The 22,684-nt window shown below is 36.6% G+C and overlaps 1 protein-coding gene across 1 annotated transcript in view; it reads left to right on the top strand.

Annotated features, from left to right (window-relative positions):
• Positions 1-22,684, top strand: part of LOC149789076 (hepatocyte growth factor receptor-like) — a 134,414-nt gene that overhangs the window by 63,270 nt on the left and 48,460 nt on the right. The window contains exons 10-14 of the mRNA XM_089975258.1: positions 4,721-4,987; positions 9,974-10,132; positions 18,614-18,893; positions 19,752-19,874; positions 21,798-21,881. Coding sequence (XP_089831384.1) covers positions 4,721-4,987; positions 9,974-10,132; positions 18,614-18,893; positions 19,752-19,874; positions 21,798-21,881 — 913 coding nt within the window. The remainder of the gene's footprint in view (positions 1-4,720; positions 4,988-9,973; positions 10,133-18,613; positions 18,894-19,751; positions 19,875-21,797; positions 21,882-22,684) is intronic.

The raw sequence follows: 22,684 nt of genomic DNA, 5'->3' as shown, positions 1-22,684 counted from the left end.
AATGAATCTTGTTTTTCTGCAGAATTGTTTCTTTTATTATTCTGATTATACTGAACATGGATATTGCAGAAAACATTGAGTATTTTAGACAGAATTTGAGACCCCAGGAATGCCAACTGGTACAACTCTCACTCGTAATTATATCAATGTTCCAAGCATGGACAAAAATATTACAGCAGTTAATATCTTTGGCCCTTCACTATACAAGATTGACCAGCAGTTTTTTAATGCCATGTCAGATGATGAGGAACATTGATGCATCTTCATCCTTACTAGATTTGGTTTTATTTGACCATTTTCAGCTAGGAGGAGACAAACAAAATGTGTCCATGCATGGAAATCATTGTGCCACATAACTGGTATTATCAACAGAATGGTATGTCACATTATGTTCAACATTATGATGGCCTTAGGCAGTTTGGATTTATTGAGAAACACACTTTTGCACTGTTTTCTATTTAAACCACATGATGTAATGACTGTGCTTGTGGTTAGCATGCTGGTTTTGCAACCAAAAGGGTGCAGGTTTAAATCCTTTCATCAGGTCAACCTGGGTTGTCTACCATGGTGTGTCCTTGGCCAAGGCATTTTACTCCAGTTGCCTTGGCACTACATAACCTACTTGTATTGCTGTATATCATGGTGTGTCCTTGGCCAAGGCATTTTACTCCAGTTGCCTTGGCACTACATAACCTACTTGTATTGCTGTATATCATGGTGTGTCCTTGGCCAAGGCATTTTACTCCAGTTGCCTTGGCACTACATAACCTACTTGTATTGCTGTATATCATGGTGTGTCCTTGGCCAAGGCATTTTACTCCAGTTGCCTTGGCACTACATAACCTACTTGTATTGCTGTATATCATGGTGTGTCCTTGGCCAAGGCATTTTACTCCAGTTGCCTTGGCACTACATAACCAACTTGTATTGCTGTATATCATGGTGTGTCCTTGGCCAAGGCATTTTACTCCTGTTGCCTTGGCACTACATAACCTACTTGTATTGCTGTATACCATGGTATGTCCTTGGCCAAGGCATTTAACTCCAGTTGCCTTGGCACTACATAACCAAGTTGTATTGCTGTATACCATGGTATGTCCTTGGCCAAGGCATTTAACTCCAGTTGCCTTGGCACTACATAACCAAGTTGTATTGCTGTATACCATGGTATGTCCTTGGCCAAGGCATTTTACTCCAGTTGCCTTGGCACTACATAACCTACTTGTATTGCTGTATCATGAAACACCAACTCAACAATGAAATCATTGCCTTCTGGCTCATCCCTTCTGTTTAGGGGATGCATTAAGAAAGTTATAAAAGGGGTAGTGCAGGAGTTACCTCATCAGCTCTTCTTGTCTGCCCTTCTGCCTTTCAGCCACATCAGGTGAAGTGTGAATCTCTGGATGGTCTTCAGCAAAAGAAGAGAAAAATGCCAACACCACTTCATAGGCATTTGACTTCTTCTGTTTCAACAGACTTTTGTTGACCTATTCCACAATATTGAATGAGTAAAAACAAAACTGTTTTTAAGGGAAGGGTGAATTAGTACATGATCAGCCTCAACTTGACATATGCATATTTTTGCATCCCCATGCACCTTGCATTTTGCAAGTAGCTTTGCATTGGTCACATTGGGATGGTGTATCAAATACTATGCTTTTCTTTTGGATCAAGCCTCAACCCATGGACTTTTTACCAGAACTTTGGAGCATGTTTTCACCTTTTTAAGGATATCCTCTACAGTAATGGTGGCATACTTGAATAATGTTCTGCTATATGGTAAATTTGGTTCTGGTTTGGGATATAAACCACCTCCTCACCTTCTTTTACCATTTAGGGTTTCTTTTGAACAATAAGAGGTTGGGTCTTGTTCCTTTTCAGCATGTCATCCATCATGGTTCAGCGACGCACACTTATACACACCTATACATTTCTTCGATTGTCAAACAATCCGAGTCAGATACAGTCAAGACACTTTAAAATGAATTGGGTTATCCCACTTTATGAACTTTACGTATGCAAATTAGTCTAAGAGGCTATGCCACATGAGTTTTAAAAGGACTTAACACGTCACCCTAACTATTGTTAGCCAGTTATGTAATGTAGGAAATATTGGTTGTTTATTCCAGACCACCTTACCTTTTAACTGCATCCATAAAAAATCGAATGCATAAACTGGGTTTGAGTCTTGTGCTCAACCATTGTGGGTAGGTGAGAAAGCTGCCAGTAGCTTGCCATGAGTCAGTGGTTCTTATGGGGCTCATCCCAGGTTCTTCTTCCATCAGTTATACTGGCTTCCATGTAGTGTCTATCTTGTGCTGAGAAATGGCATTAAACCCAAAACAACAACAACTGTATAAACTGTCCCAAGGAAAGTTTTACATCAGCTCTAATGTAGGACTTTAATGTTTATAAATATTACATGTTAACTGGCATATATTGAGGTTTTTGTCTTTGTTTCTTTTTCTATTTCTGAAGGTTACTGAATGTTGTCTTTTGATAAATGACTTTGTAAGGGTGTTGGGGAGTAAACAAAATGTTTTAGCATGACATGTTGTGTTATGGCATGTGTGCACTTTGTTATGTAGTGGAAGTGCCAATTTTTATTTGTCAGTTCTTTGATTGGTCAGACTCATTTTGCATTGGGGGAAGGGGCATTGAGGCCTTCACATTCCCCTCTTCAATCCTGATCCAGAAGGTAGTTCATAAAGTAAGGGTCCAGAATTACAGAGTGGTTTTAATTGTCCATTTTTGATTGTTCGAACCCTGTGTTAATAACTTTCTCCACACAGCCATGGATGTTCTCATGACAACCCACATGTTGCACATACAACTCAGACCACCAAGTTTCCATTCTTGTTGTGACAAGCTTCTTCACTGGCTCTTGTCAAGGAAGCCTTGCATTGGAAAAGTTCTGCCCTTCAATCATGGTGTGAGTTTTGACAGATAGAATGCGTAACTTTTTGAAGTCATAAGAATGACAGTACCATGTCTTTGTTAACAGTATTGAGACAAAGTCATCCATGTCTTAGCAAACATTCTTCAACAGGCTAACATTTTCCTTTGGCTATTTGGTAAGAAATTGGACCTCATCATTGTTGCACATTCAGCAGAGAGAAGATATTCTGTGGATCTGTCCAGCTACATGCCTGACATATTTAGACTCTGCTGACTCCCCTTTTCTCCAAGATGGAACCTCTCCTCGTCTTGATGTGGCTTGATTCAACTTGGATTTAACCCCAGCCTTTTGCCTGGTGAAAATTGTTATCATGCAAGACATATTTTCTTGTAGTCCAAACTTAGTCATGCTGGATGAATGAACTTGATGCCCTGTTGGTTACTTTTTCCATTTCAGTTTGGATGGTTCAGTTATTCTGACATGATCTGGATTTGTCTCCTACAACAGTTTGCTATCTGTTTGCAGTCAGAAAATGATCATTCTAGATTGATCCATGGAAATATAAAGAAGGAATCAGCATGTCATGGCAGACAGAAAAAACTAAATACTTAAGATTACAATTGTTGAATTAAATGTATTAGCTCAGATGTGTGGAAAAAGAAATTGGCATTTTATTTCAGATCTCCGCATTTACACCAGGTGTTAGCAGTGAAGAAGAACTCACCTACTGCAGTTCAGATTAAACCTGTTTTCTTGCACATTCATGGAAATGAATGTCAGTATACCAGCAAACTTGTACAGAGACATATGCATCACTTTTTTGGTAAATGATAGATCCATGAAAGTTGGTACCGATGAATATATTTTTGCCCAAATTACAAAATTTGAAACCCATGATAAAATAAAGTACTGTACAGCGATGTTAGAAATAGCACTGATTATTATTCACATATATCAGTACATGTACCTTCTTTAGTATTTGTATATGTCATGATGAGAAACATTTCAATCTTTGCTAACATGGAATTACTTTATCCATCTTGAAAAGACACAGCAATATCATTGAAAACTATACATGTATATGGAATTACTTTATCCGACAGTAGTATCATTTAAAACTATACATGGAATTACTTTATCCATCTTGAAAAGACAAAGTAGTATCATTGAAAACTGTACATGGAATTACTTTATCCATCTTGAAAAGACAAAGTAGTATCATTGAAAACTATACATGGAATTACTTTAGCCATCTTGAAAGACAGCAGTGTCATTGAAAACTATATATGGAATTACTTTAGCCATCTTGAAAGACACATTAGTATCATTGAAAACTATATATGGAATTACTTTAGCCATCTTGAAAGACACATTAGTATCATTGAAAACTATGTATGGAATTACTTTATCCATCTGGAAAAGACAAACTAGTATCACTGAAAACTATATATGGAATTACTTTATCCATTTTGAAAGACAAATTAGTATCATTGAAAACTATATATTAGATAATTTGGATGAAAGGGAAAACAATTGGTAAGAAAGATATTGCTGTGGACATGGATCATCTTATAAATAAAGGCAGACAGAGTTGTACATGTATGTGCTTCTGTGCTGGGACAGATTTGAGAGGAATTATTTTCAGAATTCACTGTATGGATAGCAACAAGCTATGGATTTAATCAAGTCATTTTTATTAAATTTCAGTTGCTTCGTTATATGTACTTTTTACTATGTCATTTACTTAAATTTTTATGCATTTTTAAGTGATATATTGCTTGTTAAAATAATTAAAAATTGACTCTCTGATACATATTTCAGCTTTGCAATGCCAGTTCTGATGGTCGGAGAATGATTTGCCCCTCTCCCAGTATTAAAGACTTTTCAGATGTGACAGTTGAACCATCCAACCCAAGGAGAATGCAGCTTTTCTTTATAATGGATGGCATAGAGAAACTGAACAACTTCTACAACACATACGTGTCCAAAAGCAAAATTTCATACTACCCGGATCCTTTTGTTAACCAGTTTGAGGGTGATCAAAAGATCAGATACTTCAAGATTGAAGAAAAAGAGTTGGATATAAAAGTATGAATTCATTTTAACTTAATTGCTGTTTTTGTGTGTGTGTGTGTGTGTGTTTGTGTGCATGCACATGTGTGCATGCATGCACGCACACACTTTGCACTCAAATGCTCTCTTTATGCAGTGTCAATATGCCTTTTAACATATTTTAAGATATAATATTTTCAAGTGTGCATTGTAAAATGCACACTAAAATTACTATATTACCTTGTGCTTTGGGACCCCTCTATCTGCATGAGTTTGAGTCTTGGGCTCGGCCAATGCCGGTACGTGAGAAAGCTTGCCAGTAGCTTCTCTTGCGTCGGTGGTTCTTTTTGGAGTTTTCCTTAGCTATTTATACTGGCTGCCATGAATAGCCTATCTTGTACTGAAAAATGTCATTGAACCCTACAACAACAACAGCCTTATGCTTTAATATACATGTACGGGAGTGAATCTTGAATATTTTCATTTTCATGCTCAATACTTAAGTCAATGAAGACAATAATTGATGGTCCTTTGCAAAATGCCAGTATGTGTATTTGGAAGCTGTATGAATTACCAACTCATCATGATTATGCATTATCTCAGTTACTAGTCCCCGGAATGACAGTCTGGCCATTCAAACATAAACACTAAACAAGAAAATGAAATAATCATACTGCTAATTATCACAGGTAAAATGAAAGTGAAGCACAAACACAAGATTTCATATTTAGCTCTCCTTAGATCGTAGACATGAAGAGCTTATGGGATAGCTTATTGTCCATCAATCAGTGTCTTTATTACTGGTAGCATAAGTTTAGTTATTGCTACTCCCTATCTACTTTGAGGATTTCCATGAAACTAAGCATACACATCTATCTGTGTTCTAGTCAGTCCTGAATGAAATGAAGCATACACATCTGTCAGTGTTTTAGTCGATCCTGAATGAAACTCAGCATACACATCCATCAATGTTCTAGTTGGTCCTGAATGAAACTAAGCATACACATCCATCAATGTTCTAGTCGGTCCTGAATGAAACTAAGCATACATATCCATCAATGTTCTAGTCGGTCCTGAATGAAACTAAGCATACACATCTATCAATGTTCTAGTCAGTCCTGAATGAAACTAAGCATACACATCTGTCACTGTTCTAGTCAGTCCAGAATAAAACTAAGCATACACATTGATCAATGTTTTAGTCGATCCTGAATGAAACTAAGCATACACATCTATCAATGTTCTAGTCAGTCCTGAATGAAACTAAGCATACACATCCATCAATGTTCTAGTCAGTCCTGAATGAAACTAAACATACACGTCCATCAATGTTCTAGTTGGTCCTGAATGAAACTAAGCATACACATCCATCAATGTTCTAGTTGATCCTGAATGAAACTAAGCATACACATCCATCAATGTTCTAGTCGGTCATGAATGAAACTAAGCATACACATCCATCAATGTTCTAGTCAGTCCTGAATGAAACTAAGCATACACATTTATCACTGTTCTAGTTGGTCCTGAATGAAATGAAGCATACACATCTATCAATGTTCTAGTCAGTCCTGAATGAAATAAGCATACACATCCATCAGTGTTCTAGTCAGTCCTGAATGAAACTAAGCATACACATCCATCAATGTTCTAGTCAGTCCTGAATGAAATGAAGCATACACATCTATCAATGTTCTAGTTGGTCCTGAATGAAACTAAGCATACACATCCGTCAATGTTCTAGTCAGTCCTGAATGAAACTAAGCATACACATCCATCAATGTTCTAGTCAGTCCAGAATAAAACTAAGCATACACATTGATCAATGTTTTAGTCGATCCTGAATGAAACTAAGCATACACATCTATCAATGTTCTAGTCAGTCCTGAATGAAACTAAGCATACACATCCATCAATGTTCTAGTCAGTCCTGAATGAAACTAAATATACACGTCCATCAATGTTCTAGTTGGTCCTGAATGAAACTAAGCATACACATCCATCAATGTTCTAGTTGATCCTGAATGAAACTAAGCATACACATCCATCAATGTTCTAGTCGGTCATGAATGAAACTAAGCATACACATCCATCAATGTTCTAGTCAGTCCTGAATGAAACTAAGCATACACATTTATCACTGTTCTAGTTGGTCCTGAATGAAATGAAGCATACACATCTATCAATGTTCTAGTCAGTCCTGAATGAAATAAGCATACACATCCATCAGTGTTCTAGTCAGTCCTGAATGAAACTAAGCATACACATCCATCAATGTTCTAGTCAGTCCTGAATGAAATGAAGCATACACATCTATCAATGTTCTAGTTGGTCCTGAATGAAACTAAGCATACACATCCGTCAATGTTCTAGTCAGTCCTGAATGAAACTAAGCATACACATCCATCAATGTTCTAATCAGTCCCTAATGAAATGAAGCATACACATCCATCAATGTTCTAGTCAGTCCTGAATGAAACTAAGCATACACATCTATCAATGTTTTAGTCGATCCTGAATGAAACTAAGCATACACATCCATCAATGTTTTAGTCGATCCTGAATGAAATGAAGCATACACATCTGTCAGTGTTCTAGTTGGTCCTGAATGAAACTAAGCATACACATCCATCAATGTTCTAGTCAGTCCTGAATGAAACTAAGCATACACATCGATCAGTGTTCTAGTCAGTCCTGAATAAAACTAAGCATACACATGTATCAGATGTTTTAGTCAGTCCTGAATGAAACTAAACATACACATCGATCAGTGTTCTAGTCAGTCCTGAATGAAACTATGCATACACATGTATCAATGTTTTAGTCAGTCCTGAATGAAACTAAGCATACACATCGGTCATTGTTCTAGTCAGTCCTGAATGAAACTAAGCATTCACATCTATCAATGTTCTAGTCAGTCCTGAATGAAACTAAGCATACACATCTATCAATGTTCTAGTCAGTCCTGAATGAAACTAAGCATACACATCGATCAGTGTTCTAGTCAGTCCTGAATGAAATGAAGCATACACATCTATCAATGTTCTAGTCAGTCCTGAATGAAACTAAGCATACACATCCATCAATGTTCTAGTCAGTCCTGAATGAAACTAAGCATATACATCCATCAGTGTTCTAGTTGGTCCTTAATGAAATGAAGCATACACATCTATGAATGTTCTAGTCAGTCCTGAATGAAACTAAGCATACACATCGATCAGTGTTCTAGTCAGTCCTGAATGAAATGAAGCATACACATCTATGAATGTTCTAGTCAGTCCTGAATGAAACTAAGCATACATATCCATCAATGTTCTAGTCAGTCCTGAATGAAACTAAGCATACACATCCATCAATGTTCTAGTCAGTCCTGAATGAAACTAAACATACACATCCATCAATGTTCTAGTCGGTCCTGAATGAAAATGGCGACACCTAGATATTCTATATAGTCTTGAAAATCTTCTTATTGCTAATCCTACAAGATTGAAAGTCCTATCAGCAGTGGGTTTTCATCAGAACACTTTGAAAGACCTATCAGCACTGGGTTTTCACCAGAAGACTTTGAAAGTCCTATCAGCACTGGGTTTTCACAAAAAGACTTCTGATGATGTTTATTTGGTACTAAACAAAACTGGTGCTAGTCTGCTGTACATTTTGAAAACCTTTATTGTGCTAGGCCTAATTTGAAGGTCAAATAAAAAATCCTTTACTGCTTCAATTTGATCTGTCTCATCATTGACATGGGAGTTAGCTTGGTGCATTAAAGATCTCATTACTGACCTCTTGAGTTCCTGATGGTGATTGGAAAAAAAAAGAACAGGGATGTGCTCTTGAAGCTAATACTGCCAGTAGTGGATGGCTGATAAAGTCCATCCAACAAGATTGAAAAACCTAGTACTGGAATATATAATCATTATTATGATCAAATTAATTGAGGGTTATTTCATTAAACGCTACTTGGTACACAGTTTTCACAAAAATATCAACCAGGTTCCTGTGATAACTCTTACTCAATGCCAAATTCTCAGTTGAATCTATGGATGACTACTCAGATTTGAAAGTTTGATAATTTTTACTATTTGTTTTCCTATAGAAGAAAACAATTGGAAAGCGAATTATTTTTTTGGACCGAAGTCCCTGATGCAGAACCTTTTCAAATGAGACTGATCAGAATTGGTTCAGCAGATTTATATGACCTGCTTGTACTGCAGGCAGTATTTTATCGAGCACTTCCTCCCCACCCACTATGGGCTAATTTAAACTTCTTGTCTTCATGTCATCCTATCCATGATTCATTATTTACTATGAATGTATTACTTGCATATTGCATTACTAAAATTGTAAACATTTAGAATAAATTACCAGTTTCACACTGAAACTTATTAAGTAGCTTATTTATACTTGCTTTTATTTATTATACATACATTTTATAAAGATAAGAGCTGATTTAACATAAGGGCTGCTCCAGTAAGACATATACCACGGGGGTACTGAACTAGACAAAAGGAGATATAATTCTTTTGACAAGATTCGAGTTTGTTGTCAAATATGGATTAAGCCTATAGTGTTTCTTCCAATCAGACAATGCCCAATGATGTCATGTTGACAATTGCTATACAGCTAGAGGGGACATCTTGTTCGGATTTTGATTTCAATAGAGCAATAGAGTAAGAAAGAAAGATGGGTGCTTAAGCATTATTTAAATATTGAACTATGGCTGTTTCACTCCCTTCCTCCCCTTAATGTTGTTGTCTACTTCCCTCTTATTTTGGTGACAAGTGGGGAGATCCAACATTTAGATAAGATCATGGCAGGGGAGAAAACTTGACTGGGTTATTTGATTTTATTGGCCTTGAGATATTTCACCCACCGCTTCTGCCCACAAACCATCTCTCAAAACAGTTGGTCTTTCATGAGTGGTCATCAAATCATTTGATCCATGCATAAGAAAATGATCTTTCTTGACAGTTTATCTTCCAAAACAATGATTTGCAAGGTTTTACTGCACTTGTTTCTTTTTAGGGAAACAATTTAAATTATGGAGCTACTCGGAATGATTACTCCATTATGATTGGTCGTTCCTACTGTAATGTGACAACATTGGAGAAAACAGTGATTCGCTGTTTGCCACTCAATATACCAGAGAAAATCAGCAGTAATGAACCCAAGCAAGAAGTAGAGGTAAGACAAATATGGCATTTTGTCATTTCTCCCATAAATACCTGATCACATTACCTTCAGATAATTTTTCTTGATACCATTGAATCCAGCCTTCCTAAAAAGATGGAAAAATGTCTTTCTGTCTATATATTTAAAGAGAGGTGAAGAAAAGCAACTCTTACAGGTTAACTCTCCATTCTATCTGCTAGGTGGCTACCGGTATATCCAGTTTAAAAAAGTTTTTCACTTTTGCTGCCTTGTACTAGGATATCCTCCAGACAATCCATTTATTACTTCAGATTATATAACATAAATGCAATCATCCACATTTATTTTTCAGCCATACAGTAACTTTTGTTTTATATGGTGCGTACAACATTTTTGTAAAATCTAATGAATTTATTGGTATTTTTGAAATTATCATACCATTCATTATCATCACATTTGACTTACAATGGCAACATAACTTTTCATTGGAATTGTGCTGTGTTTAGTCATTTACTCTAATTATAACTCATTTTTATAATGTGCATTTATTTTAAATACGTATAATTGTTGAATGCACTTGTTTGTTTATTCTCTTTCATGATAGAAATAACAGTGCAGAGCAGCAGGAGCAAGAGAGTCAAAGGACATATATGAAATGCGCCTCCGCTGTAACATTTGCTCTTCATTACTCACTTGTAAAGTGTGTGCATTTACGGACATCAGCAAGGTGCAGAACCTGCAGTCCACTGGGGAACTTTGTTAGTGGGCAGTTGGCAATACTCGGTTGTCGAATAACAGAGTGCCAGTGCTGATGTTTTGAGTATCTGAGCACTAGCGCCCCAGGTTGAGCCAACCAGTTTGCGGATTTGGTTGTTTCGAGTGCCAAGTTATTTTGCTGCAGTTTTCTTCAGGTGGCTGAAGGATGTCAGTTATCTGTCCAGAGTCACACCAAGGTCTGTTGGTGTTGGGTCATGTTTTATTTGCTGCCCATTGAGGAGGATGCAAAGCTCACAGTTTGCGTTTGCATTGTTAAGGTGGAAGACACTGGAGACTGTCTTTGCTGTGCTTGGCTGTTGGTGCCATTTCTTGAAGTCCATCATATCCTTTAGTGGGGCCCCGATCGGCTGAGTGGTCTAAAGCGCTCTCCATCACGGATCACTGCCATCTCACCTCTGTCTGCGTGAGTTCGAGTCTCAGGCTCGGCCAATGTGGATATGTGAAAAAGCTTGTTGGTAGCTTCTCGTGGGTCGCTGGTTCTTTCCGGGGTTTTCCCGGGTTCATCCGCCACCATTAAAACTGGCCGCCATGTATAGCCTATCTTGTGCTGAAAAATGGCATTAAACCCTATAACAACAACAATCATATCCTTTAGTTCATTGTTCACCCCCTCAAGCTCAGCAGATGAGTGACTTTGGAGACCCAAGAGTAATCTCATCTGCATCCATGAACTTGCATGACTGTGTTACAGGTAAATCATTGATATAGACATTGAACAAATTTGGCGAAAGAACAGACCCTTGTGGGAGTCCATTAATCTCATGCCTCCATGAGCTGCAGCTCTCTCTGATGTGCTCTCTGAAGCACCTGTTGCAAAGGAACAGTTAAATAGTCTCAACTATCCAGCATGGCAATAATCTGGAAATTTTCAACAACAGCCTTGCATGCCAGACCGTGTCATATGTCGCTGTTAGATCTAGAAAAACATTTCCAGTTTTAAGGTTCCTCTGAAACCCATTTTCAACAAATGTAGTCAGGGCAAGGACTTGATTGCAAGTGCTACAGCCATTCCTGAAGCCTGCCTGCTTGATGGTTATCATGGCTTTTGTCATCTGCTGTATGCCATTCTGACTGATAATCAACATGCAATGTATGAACATACAATGTATGACTACAGTGGTCCTGATTTGCTTTTTCAAACTGGTATGCTGACCATTAGTGTATTCTGACTGCTAAATATCTCATGCTAAACAGTTTTATCCCATTAAGCAAAATGATGGATTCCAATGATTTGACATCATCATTGCTATATGGAATGCTCTACCCATGGACCCAAGGTGTACAAGAGGTGGACAGTCCCCAACTAGACAAAGGGGATGAAAATGAAATCCATGAATATTCTGCTCTGACAATGGAATAGATAGAATTAAGTTTAAAGGCAGCTATAGAAAAAATCTATCATATTCTTCTTCCAGCCAAATGCCTACCTCCCCCTGCCATTATCCCTACCTAAAAAAATCAAAGCTTCTGTGGATGTGTATTTAAATGGTATTGCTTGTTGATTTTTCTCCATGATTACATTTTATGTATATCAGTATTTTGTAATTGACTTAGTCCAAAAATCTAATTAATGGTTGACTAGTAACATTTATTTGTAACAACATAATACATGCTAATATTTCTCTATGATTATAGATTACATATTCAGATCATTATTATTGGAGGTAAACATGCTTATTTAAATCTAGTCTAGGACATTAGTTTTCACTTTAAAATTCCTAAAGTTGTTTACGACTTTGATTGTTTTAGAGAGGAGACTGACCTTCATTCTACTCTGTTATCATGTCTTTTTATATCAACATTGTTTACTTGAAAAATTACTCAGTTCTACCATAATATCCGAAATGGAATCAGTCTTATTGTTGTGTTCAGTTTATAATAGGACAGATTTATTTAATTTATGCACCGGAATTATAAAGTGCTAAAATACTCTTGGACTAAATTATTAATTTGGAATTATAGTGAATTCTATCAAATACAATTTGGATTATATTATTGTGATACATCAAAAGAATAACATCAACACATTACAGGCCATTGGCACATTAACACATTCAAGACTACAGGCACATCAACACATTCAGTACTGGAATTTATTTGGAACACTACTGAAATTTAAGTGGAACTTCATATATTATGGCTTATCATAGAACCTTGAGGACTATTTGAGATTTAATTCACAATATTCTAAATCCTTCTTATATTGTCAATTTGCATTCTAGGGAAATAACTTGTTTGTTACAGTTACAAAATTTGTTGGTTTTTGTTCTTTTCTGTTACTTAGTTTAAGACCATTGAGTCATAAAAATATTAGTATGATATTCCTTCATTTAGAAGAGTGCCTCATTTAGCAAAAGTTATAGAAATGACGAGCATTTCTTTGAAAAAGTCACTATCACCTTAACCCTTTACCTCATAGAGCATGGTGACAAAGTGCAGTGTGCTATAAATATTACACCTGTTACCTAGTCAACCGCATGCGCATAGGCCTGCCTGTGAACTGTTAAACAATGTAGTTTATGTTATGTTTAACAACAATTTTAACCATTTTACATTTTTGGTACACATCTATTATATGTGGAAAAATGTAAGAGTAAAGTCCGATTGTTATAGCTGTGTAATTATTTTTCATGGAAGAATTTTTATGTGCTTTAAAATCTTGAGAGAACTTGTTCACCGTCATGTCAGTGAGGCCGCATGACCAACCGTAGCTGCCATTTCCCATACTCAAAATTTACATGTTTTTCGTCTGCGTCTACATCACTAAGTCATCTGAATTTGATAATTTATAAAAACTAATTGCTGCCTACATCAATGTCAGAGCCTTTACCTAAGTTATTGAATCTTCATAGTTGTGATTCTGATCATGAAAACTTTGTAAGTACTGAATGAAATCCACGACCGCCATTTTGGAGAGTGGAGATTATGACCCAGTTACTTTAAATAGCAGATATCGACCAGTGCATAAACAGCGATAACGTGATCTGACGTAATCATCATTCGTGGAAATGAATGTAGTATCTAATAGGGGGTTATTCCCCAAAGGTGACGCTATGAAAACCAGCTCACAATGGCTGATGTTTACAGTAGGCATCAAAAGGCGCTTCCATGGAGTAGAGGCGTCAAAAGGCGCTTCCATGTGAATGGAGTAGAGGCATCCAGAGACGCTTGCATGAGGTAAAGGGTTAATGCTAAAGCCTTCCTTTCCTTGTGTCATTTGCCAGCTAGGTTTTCGTCTCTCTGTTATGTTACATTCTGATGCATTCTGTTCAGAAATACCCAATGCTAACAAAGCTATTTCTCTTTTGGTATGACTGTACCATTTTGTTATAAGGTGAATTGGTGAGACTTAAGTGCCACCTCCAAGCTTATGAGGAATATTGCATCAAATTCTTCACTGTTTGACTTAGCATCCTTGGTGATCTTTTGCCTCACTGAGCTGGCTGGAAGCAATCAAGCATTGGGGTATTGCCAAGGTCATGAATAGGGATTCTCACCACACCATGGGTAATGTCTTGGTGGCCTCTTGCAATTCTTGCACTGTTCTTAAGTCCCACTCATGTGGTGGCCTTACACACCCTCCTATTCAGCTTTCACCTTTTTTTCAGGTGTTAAATTGAGGAAGGAAGAAAACAGCTAGCACAAGAGTTGCCACTACAACTGTCAGCACTAGCATCCATATCTGGGTGTCCTGTTCAGGGGTCATTCCAAAGAAAGGACAGTCTTTAGCAGGGATAAAAAAGAGGCAATTCCCAAAGACCACAGTAGCAGTGGCCAGGCAAATTATAGGCAATCATACACTCATATTCTTGCCACCAGGATGGGAGAGAAGATGGAGAAGAAAAAATTTCTCCTCCTCCAAGCCTCCCACTACCTGTCACTGACTTGCAGTTTCCCTGCCTGCTGACAGCCCACCTGTCAGTGCCAGACACCTTTTTCAAATGGGAGAAAGAAGGTTTTGCAACCTAAGGTGAATAACAACTGTCAAGAGGTCTGCTTTTATTCCCTCTCTGCATTTTAGTCATCTTAGTATGGAACTTTTTACACACCTCAGTCTCATATGCCTCCCTCCCAAACAGAAATCAGGGTTCATACGTTGGAGATGATGTCAAACAAAGCGTTTGTCTTGGCACAAAAGTTTCTTCAACTCATTGGCTTGGTGAATGCTGCAGCAGATTTGTTTATATGTGCCCATTTCAAATGGTCCTTTCTATCCTGATGGTGACCTTTCACAAGTCATCTAGATCAGAATATTATGATATCAACCAATATGAAAAAGCTGCTTTCTGTAGTTCCAGAATAGTAAGTGACACAGCAGGAAACCTCTCAAAAGCCTACAACAGGAAATCATGATTTGCACAGATGCCAGTCTGTTGGGTTGGGGATCACACTTGCTACCAGACTTTGCAATGGTTAGTGGCAAGTGCATGTGTTGAGAGATGGCTCTTAACATCCTCAGTGCCTCCAGCAATTAGGTAGAATGCTTGTATTGACAGATTACCATTAGTTGTATTCCCAATTTCAAATAAATATTCAGGTCCATCATATACCATTATGACTCAGCGTTTTAGTTGACTCATTGTCAAGGAGAGGACAACTGCTTCATACAGAGTGGTCTTTCTGTCCTTCCAGTGTGATCATAATATATTTGCTGGAGAAGGCAATTGTTCTTATATAGTAAATTATGTTTCTCCAATAATATTTACCTGATCACATTGCAGATAATCTCTTCCACTCTTCCTTGCATTGCAAGACTCCTTTAATGGTGTAACTCAAGAAAAGAAAAACCGATTTAAACTGGATATACCAATTGCCACCTAGTGCATAGAAAGGGGAGCAAACATGTAAGAGCTGCTTCCCCTTGTCAGTGTATTATATTGACAGATAGCTGCTTTCCCATCTTCCCAGGAGGACTGGATTTTGAGGTAGCAAAAGAAGTTATCCTAATGTATAGTGATCATGTAAGTATGATAGGAGAAACATAATTTACTGAAAAATTGGGTATCTCTTATTTCAGCTTATTCCACTGGTAGAGCTCTCATAGCACTTGACAAGACATTTTGTTGTTCCTCGGGTAGAAGTCTCATACCACTTGTGAAGATATTTGTTGTTCCACTGGTAGAGCTCCCATAGCACTTGTCAAGATATTTGTTGTTCCACTGGTAGAGATCTCATAGCACTTGTCAAGAAATATGTTGTTCCACTGGTAGAGATCTCATAGCACTTGTCAAGATATTTGTTGTTCCACTGGTAGAGCTCCCATAGCACTTGTCAAGATATTTGTTGTTCCACTGGTCGAGATCTCATAGCACTTGTCAAGATATTTGTTGTTCCACTGGTAGAGATCTCATAGCACTTGTCAAGATATTTGTTGTTCCACTGGTAGAGATCTCATAGCACTTGTCAAGATATTTGTTGTTCCACTGGTAGAGATCTCATAGCACTTGTCAAGAAATATGTTGTTCCACTGGTAGAGGTCTCATAGCACTTGTCAAGAAATATGTTGTTCCACTGGTAGAGATCTCATAGCACTTGTGAAGATATTTGTTGTTCCACTGGTAGAGGTCTCATAGCATTTGTCAAGACATATGTTATTCCACTGGTAGGGATCTCATAGCACTTGACAAAACATTTTGTTGTTCCTTGGGTAGAAGTCTCATACCACTTGTGAAGATATTTGTTGTTCCACTGGTAGAGCTCCCATAGCACTTGTCAAGATATTTGTTGTTCCACTGGTCGAGATCTCATAGCACTTAAGATATTTGTTGTTCCACTGGTAGAGATCTCATAGCACTTGTCAAGATATTTGTTGTTCCACTGGTAGAGATCTCATAGCACTTGTCAAGATATTTGTTGTTCCACTGGTAGAGATCTCATAGCACTTGTCAAGAAATATGTTGTTCCACTGGTAGAGGTCTCATAGCACTTGTCAAGAAATATGTTGTTCCACTGGTAGAGATCTCATAGCACTTGTGAAGATATTTGTTGTTCCACTGGTAGAGGTCTCATAGCATTTGTCAAGACATATGTTATTCCACTGGTAGGGATCTCATAGCACTTGACAAAACATTTTGTTGTTCCTTGGGTAGAAGTCTCATACCACTTGTGAAGATATTTGTTGTTCCACTGGTAGAGCTCCCATAGCACTTGTCAAGATATTTGTTGTTCCACTGGTAGAGGTCTCATAGCATTTGTCAAGAAATATGTTGTTCCACTGGTAGAGATCTCATAGTACTTGACAAGACATTTTGTTGTTCCACTGGTAGAGGTCTCATAGCGCTTGTCAAGATATTTGTTGTTCCACTGGTAGAGGTCTCATAGCACTTGTCAAGAAATATCTTGTTCCACTGGTAGAGATCTCATAGCACTTGTCAAGACATATGTTATTCCACTGGTAGAAATCTCATAGCACTTGACAAGACATTTTGTTGTTCCACTGGTAGAGATCTCATAGCACTTGACAAGATATTTGTTGTTCCACTGGTAGAGGTCTCATAGCACTTGTCAAGACATATGTTATTCCACTGGTAGAGATCTCATAGCACTTGACAAGACATTTTGTTGTTCCACTGGTAGAGGTCTCATAGCGCTTGTCAAGATATTTGTTGTTCCACTGGTAGAGCTCTCATAGCACTTTTTTTTAGGTAGGCAACAGTATAAATATATGTGTGTTTTGGCTTGACATGAGTGGTTGTTAAACTAAATTTGTTCGACATATTGGGCCCTGGAACAAACATTGTCATAGTTTGAACCATGCATTGATTTAGGAAGTTTTACAGATGCTTGTTTAAAATAAGGGCTATCTAGAAAACCCAAAATGGCTGACTTCAAACATGGTTTATCTTCAGATGAGGATCATATTAATCGAAAAATAAATAAAAAATTGGATATTAATTTGTCTGAACAGCAGAATATGGCAGTGATGGACCCTAACACAGCAATTTGAATGGCAACTATAAAGAAGTTTCCCAACTTTTTCAAGCAGGCTAAGCTAGCAATGCAAATATGTCCCTTCAGACAGCAGATTTTGGGAAAGTGGTTCTCATTACAGACCAATATTCACATACAGTAGAATCCTGATTATCCAACCAAAACAGGGTGGGTAAGTTGTTTGATTATTAAAAATGTCAGATAATGCTGAAATTTACAGTACAAACTTAAATCACTGGTGCAGATGAACAAACTAAGCAGTCTATGTCAGTATGTCATGCACAGACACACAAAGAATGGGGATGTGCAATCATGCATGTGCATGCAGCACAAGACTGTAAAGCACACATCATATGGTTACGTCAGGTAAACAAAGGATGGATAATCAGGACTCTGTTTTATCAGGAAGGAACAGATAATGCTAAGAAACCACTAAAAGAGATATCTCTTAGGATTTGATTTCAATATAGATCTAAACAAGTGGAGCTTGAAAAAAGCCAGACATATTTAAGTGCTCAGAAAATATTGAACTATAGCAGTTTCCTACCCCACTCCACTTTTTCTTTCCTTAGTATTAATTCAATATCCATTTGAAATTATTTTAGTTTTATAAATTTAGTATTAAATCATTTGAATTCTGTATATATTGAATAATTCATACCTGTCTAGAATGAAGAAATATGTTTCCAGCATTTACTTATTCATTACATGAACTTAGTTACAGCATAGTCACCATCCCGTAATTCTTTTCCTTAGCATGATACTGTAGATATGAGCTGTTATTCATAAGTCATTCTTATATACCAGGTTCGTATTGGAATCTACTTGACATATGAGATTGGTTATCTGGTTTATACATCCGATACAATTGGAGCTGCTGGTCCTGATTTGTTGCTGATTATCCTCGTTACTATTATGGCCATGGTAGTGGTTGCACTAGTGGTACTATGCATCATCATGAAATGGAAGAAAATTGGATTTTTCCGAGACAAATTGGACCATCCTTCTATTAGGTATATACCAGGGAGAGAAATGGATACCAATGAAGAGAATCAGAAAATGTTTGACATGCAGAACAAGTCAAATGGTAAATTATTTGTAACTCATTTTGGGGGTTTAATGTTCCAATGGCAACAAATTTTTACAAATATTTTTTATAAATTACATGTTAAAAATTGTAGGACTGCACAGGCTGATACATGTACATATAAATGCTTTAATGCTAGATCTGGTTCAGTTTATGGTTTGTTTGCCAATGTAATATTTACATGAAAACCACAACATTCAACACCAGACTATCATCCAAACATCACTAGAGATGATACTTTTTTTAGAAAAATAGTTTGACCTTGGCTGTTAGTTTATAAACAACAGAATTAAAATTTGAGGGACCCCGGACTAAATTTTTTAGGTAGCCGATAATCTTTTACTGAGATGAAGCACTGTTATTAATCCATTCATCAATCCGTCCATCCATATGGGCAAGCGTTGTGTTAAATTGGTATCCATGCACAGTTTTTTAATTGGATGAACACAGATTTGGTGTCAGATGTAAAACAGTTCCTTAAAAGCTATGTTACTGTATGATGTTTTAGAATCAGACATGCAAAATAACTTTTTAAGTGTAAAGTATACAGCTTATTCTCTTGTTGCTAACCCAAACTATTTTATATCAAATGGCTCCATAAACTATAAATACTTTTTTGGCGACATTTGGCACCAATTTTAGATATCAGCTTCCTGGTTATTTGCAATTTACTTATTAGTTAATAGATTCATACTTTCAGTTCCATTATAAGTAGCTTTTATTCCTTTATAAATAAAGCTTGTACATATCAGAATGTTCATATTTAAGGAGATGCTGTTTAAGAACTTGTGCTTTTGACATATGAAAATGAGTAATTTCCAATAACAAAATATACAGGCTAGTTCTTTCCCTTTACAGAAGATGCTTACAAGAGTGCAATAGGCAGGCCAGTCATTGATGAAAGCACAATCAATGTTCTGAAAGATGCAGGGCTTCTCATCAACAGAAACTGGTTACGTCTTGGTGACATTATTGGTCAAGGTTTGTTGAGATAAATATGCTGCAAAAAAAAATTGTGAATAAATTTTGTGCTTTGTTTGGTGTAAAGCTACAGTTAGACTAGGCACCCTTCCACAATTTGTGAGAGTCAGCTAAAAGAGGCAGGAAATTAGTGCCTTAGTAGTTAGTGTGCCTAATTGTGAGGTTGCAGGTTTGAACTCAGTTTGGATCAGTCCTGGTTAGGTTCATTGTATATCTTGTGCATGGCATGTTTTAGACCAGCTGCTTTTATGACTGAATAACTTATTTGTGTTGCTGTGCCATTAATCGCCACACTAAACCAAATCTAAACACTATGGTAAGTTGATTGCACAATAGCACTTTGGACACTACAAAAGTATCTGTAAGATGGTCTTTGAGACCGAGCAAACTGGAGAACCTTGATGAGGAAATGGACCATAGATGGCCGACCAATTTCCCATGCACATGTTGAAACTTTGAATAAAAAGCAGTGTACAAGGCATGTTTTATACCTCTTGTGGTCTCTATAAAAAGTCTTAGCTCCTGTTGCCATATGTTGTTTGTCAACTCTCTTTCTAAAGGACCCAGTAGATTAGGGGGCCAGAAGGTTCAAGGGGCACTCAGGGCCGGAAGGTTTCAAGGGACACTCACAAAACTTAATCGTTTTGTTCACAAAATGTTGGAATGTCAAGAACTTAGAGGATATTGGAGTAAGGTCATGGAATATGTAAAATATTTAAAATAAAATGTGACTTGTATGTCACTTGTTATAAAAAGGAGCTGAGTACCATGACAAATTTTATACTGAAGTATTTCAGAACATACAATATGTACCAAAGCATACCGCTACTTTTTAATTAGGAGCCAACAATTTAGTATTCTGGGGCAAGGCCAAACAGTTTTAAAACATTTCTTTAAGTAGCTGGAATATAATTTCTTGCTCTGCTTTATCAGTTTAAACTAAATTAACACCATATTATATCCATTAAATAGTTTTAAAAAAGAGTTATCTTGAGATAAAAGAAAATATCACAGCTGAAAAGAAAATCAAAGTCTCTCCTCTAGCACAAGAAAATTAAATGATTAGTACCTTACAGTAGATGAATTTACTATATTGTTATCTAAAAACTAACTACAGTGGAAAGATGAAAATTAAACTATAGCTTACATGGTGCTGACATTAGACAGTTTACTAGCCACACAGGGATTTGCAAGGAAGCAGGCTAATGTTCCTAAAGTAATGTGATTGGGTAAGTATTCTCGGAGAAATGTAATTTACTTTAAAATTTGCTGTCTCAGAATACTCACTGCAAAATGTGGACACCATCACAGTCTTTCCGGAGTTATATTAAGCCATTTGTATTCATTTGCCCATCATTTCTTGTGCTTTCTTAGTCCCTTCTCTTGATATATGCAATTGTGCTGTTACATCATAAACCAGTTTCTGCCATTTCAATGGCAGCTACACACCTTGTAGATACTTTGACATGTTTCACTGCACAGTGTATTAAATGTTTAATAAAACATGTTTGCCTATTGGTCAATACTAGCCTGAGACCCTAAACATTTTGTTTTCATGGGTGATGAAATCAGTGCTTTGGGGCATTGCAGAGGGCTTGTTCCATGTGCGCAAAGACTGTTTTGACAGTTATCACAGTAATTTATTTGATTGGTTGAATACCTGTCCATTTGTACTGTGATCATTTCTTGTACATTGTCAGTTTTAGGATGTTGGTAGGTACTCAATTAACCATTAAAGGGAATATTGACTCCTGACCACTTCTTAAGTTATTAACTGTTATGATAGGTGACTTGTGGTAATTTATAGTTGATTAACATTCATTAAATATATCTTCTAAAATAATAATTATTATAAGTACATAAATATACTCTCTTTTTCATAAATTAATCTTTTTAATGACGTATTAAACATTTTTTTGCTAGGTAATTTTGGATGTGTCTTCAGAGGTTATTTAACTCTCCCAGATGATAATGTAGAAAATCTAGTTGCAGTGAAAACACTTCATCGTAAGTATCATTCTGTCATCCTTTGTAGAATGAAGTTGTGTCTGTCTGTCAGCCCATCTGTCACTACTTAATTACTTGCTTAGGCTGAAACTCAACACTACTTGATATCATTATTGCAAAATTTTAAATGCCAAAACAATTCACAAATGTTAAAAGGAAGTATGATCTAGAATAACTAGAGGTGCACACAAGATTTTAATATTCTCTTGAAATGAATTTTATTTTCATATCCATTTTAGAAGTCATTTCCCAGTGAACTAAACTTTTCTTGTCATGTAAAGACACAATTGTTGTTAAGAACTGTTACTGTGTTTTTATCTGCCTTTTGTGTTTATACCACATATTGCATATATATGTACTAAATATCATTAGCAGGGAGGAGAGATTCTTGAAATATTTTATGTCTGTTAAAAGTTGATCAGATATATCCTTGTTTCTTTGTTCTACAGCATGTCAATTCTAATATAGTGCCAATAGCTTTTAAAGATCGATGTTTTATCATATTACTATAGCATGTCAAGTCTAATATAGTGCCAATAGCTTTTAAAGATTGATGTTTTATCATATTTCTATAGCATGTCAAGTCTAATATAGTGCCAATAGCTTTTAAAGATCAATGTTTTATCTTATTACTATAGCATGTCAATTCTAATATAGGGCCAATAGCTTTAAAAGATCGATGTTTTATCATATTACTACAGCATGTCAATTCTAATATAGTGCCAATAGCTTTTCAAGATCGATGTTTTATCATATTACTATAGCATGTCAATTCTAATATAGTGCCAATAGCTTTTAAAGAT

The sequence above is a fragment of the Sinohyriopsis cumingii genome, chromosome 11 (genome assembly GCF_028554795.1).
Source record: "Sinohyriopsis cumingii isolate HCF-2022 chromosome 11, ASM2855479v2, whole genome shotgun sequence".
Taxonomy (NCBI): Eukaryota; Metazoa; Mollusca; class Bivalvia; order Unionida; family Unionidae; genus Sinohyriopsis; species Sinohyriopsis cumingii.
This window is presented reverse-complemented; position numbering and strand designations above follow the sequence as displayed.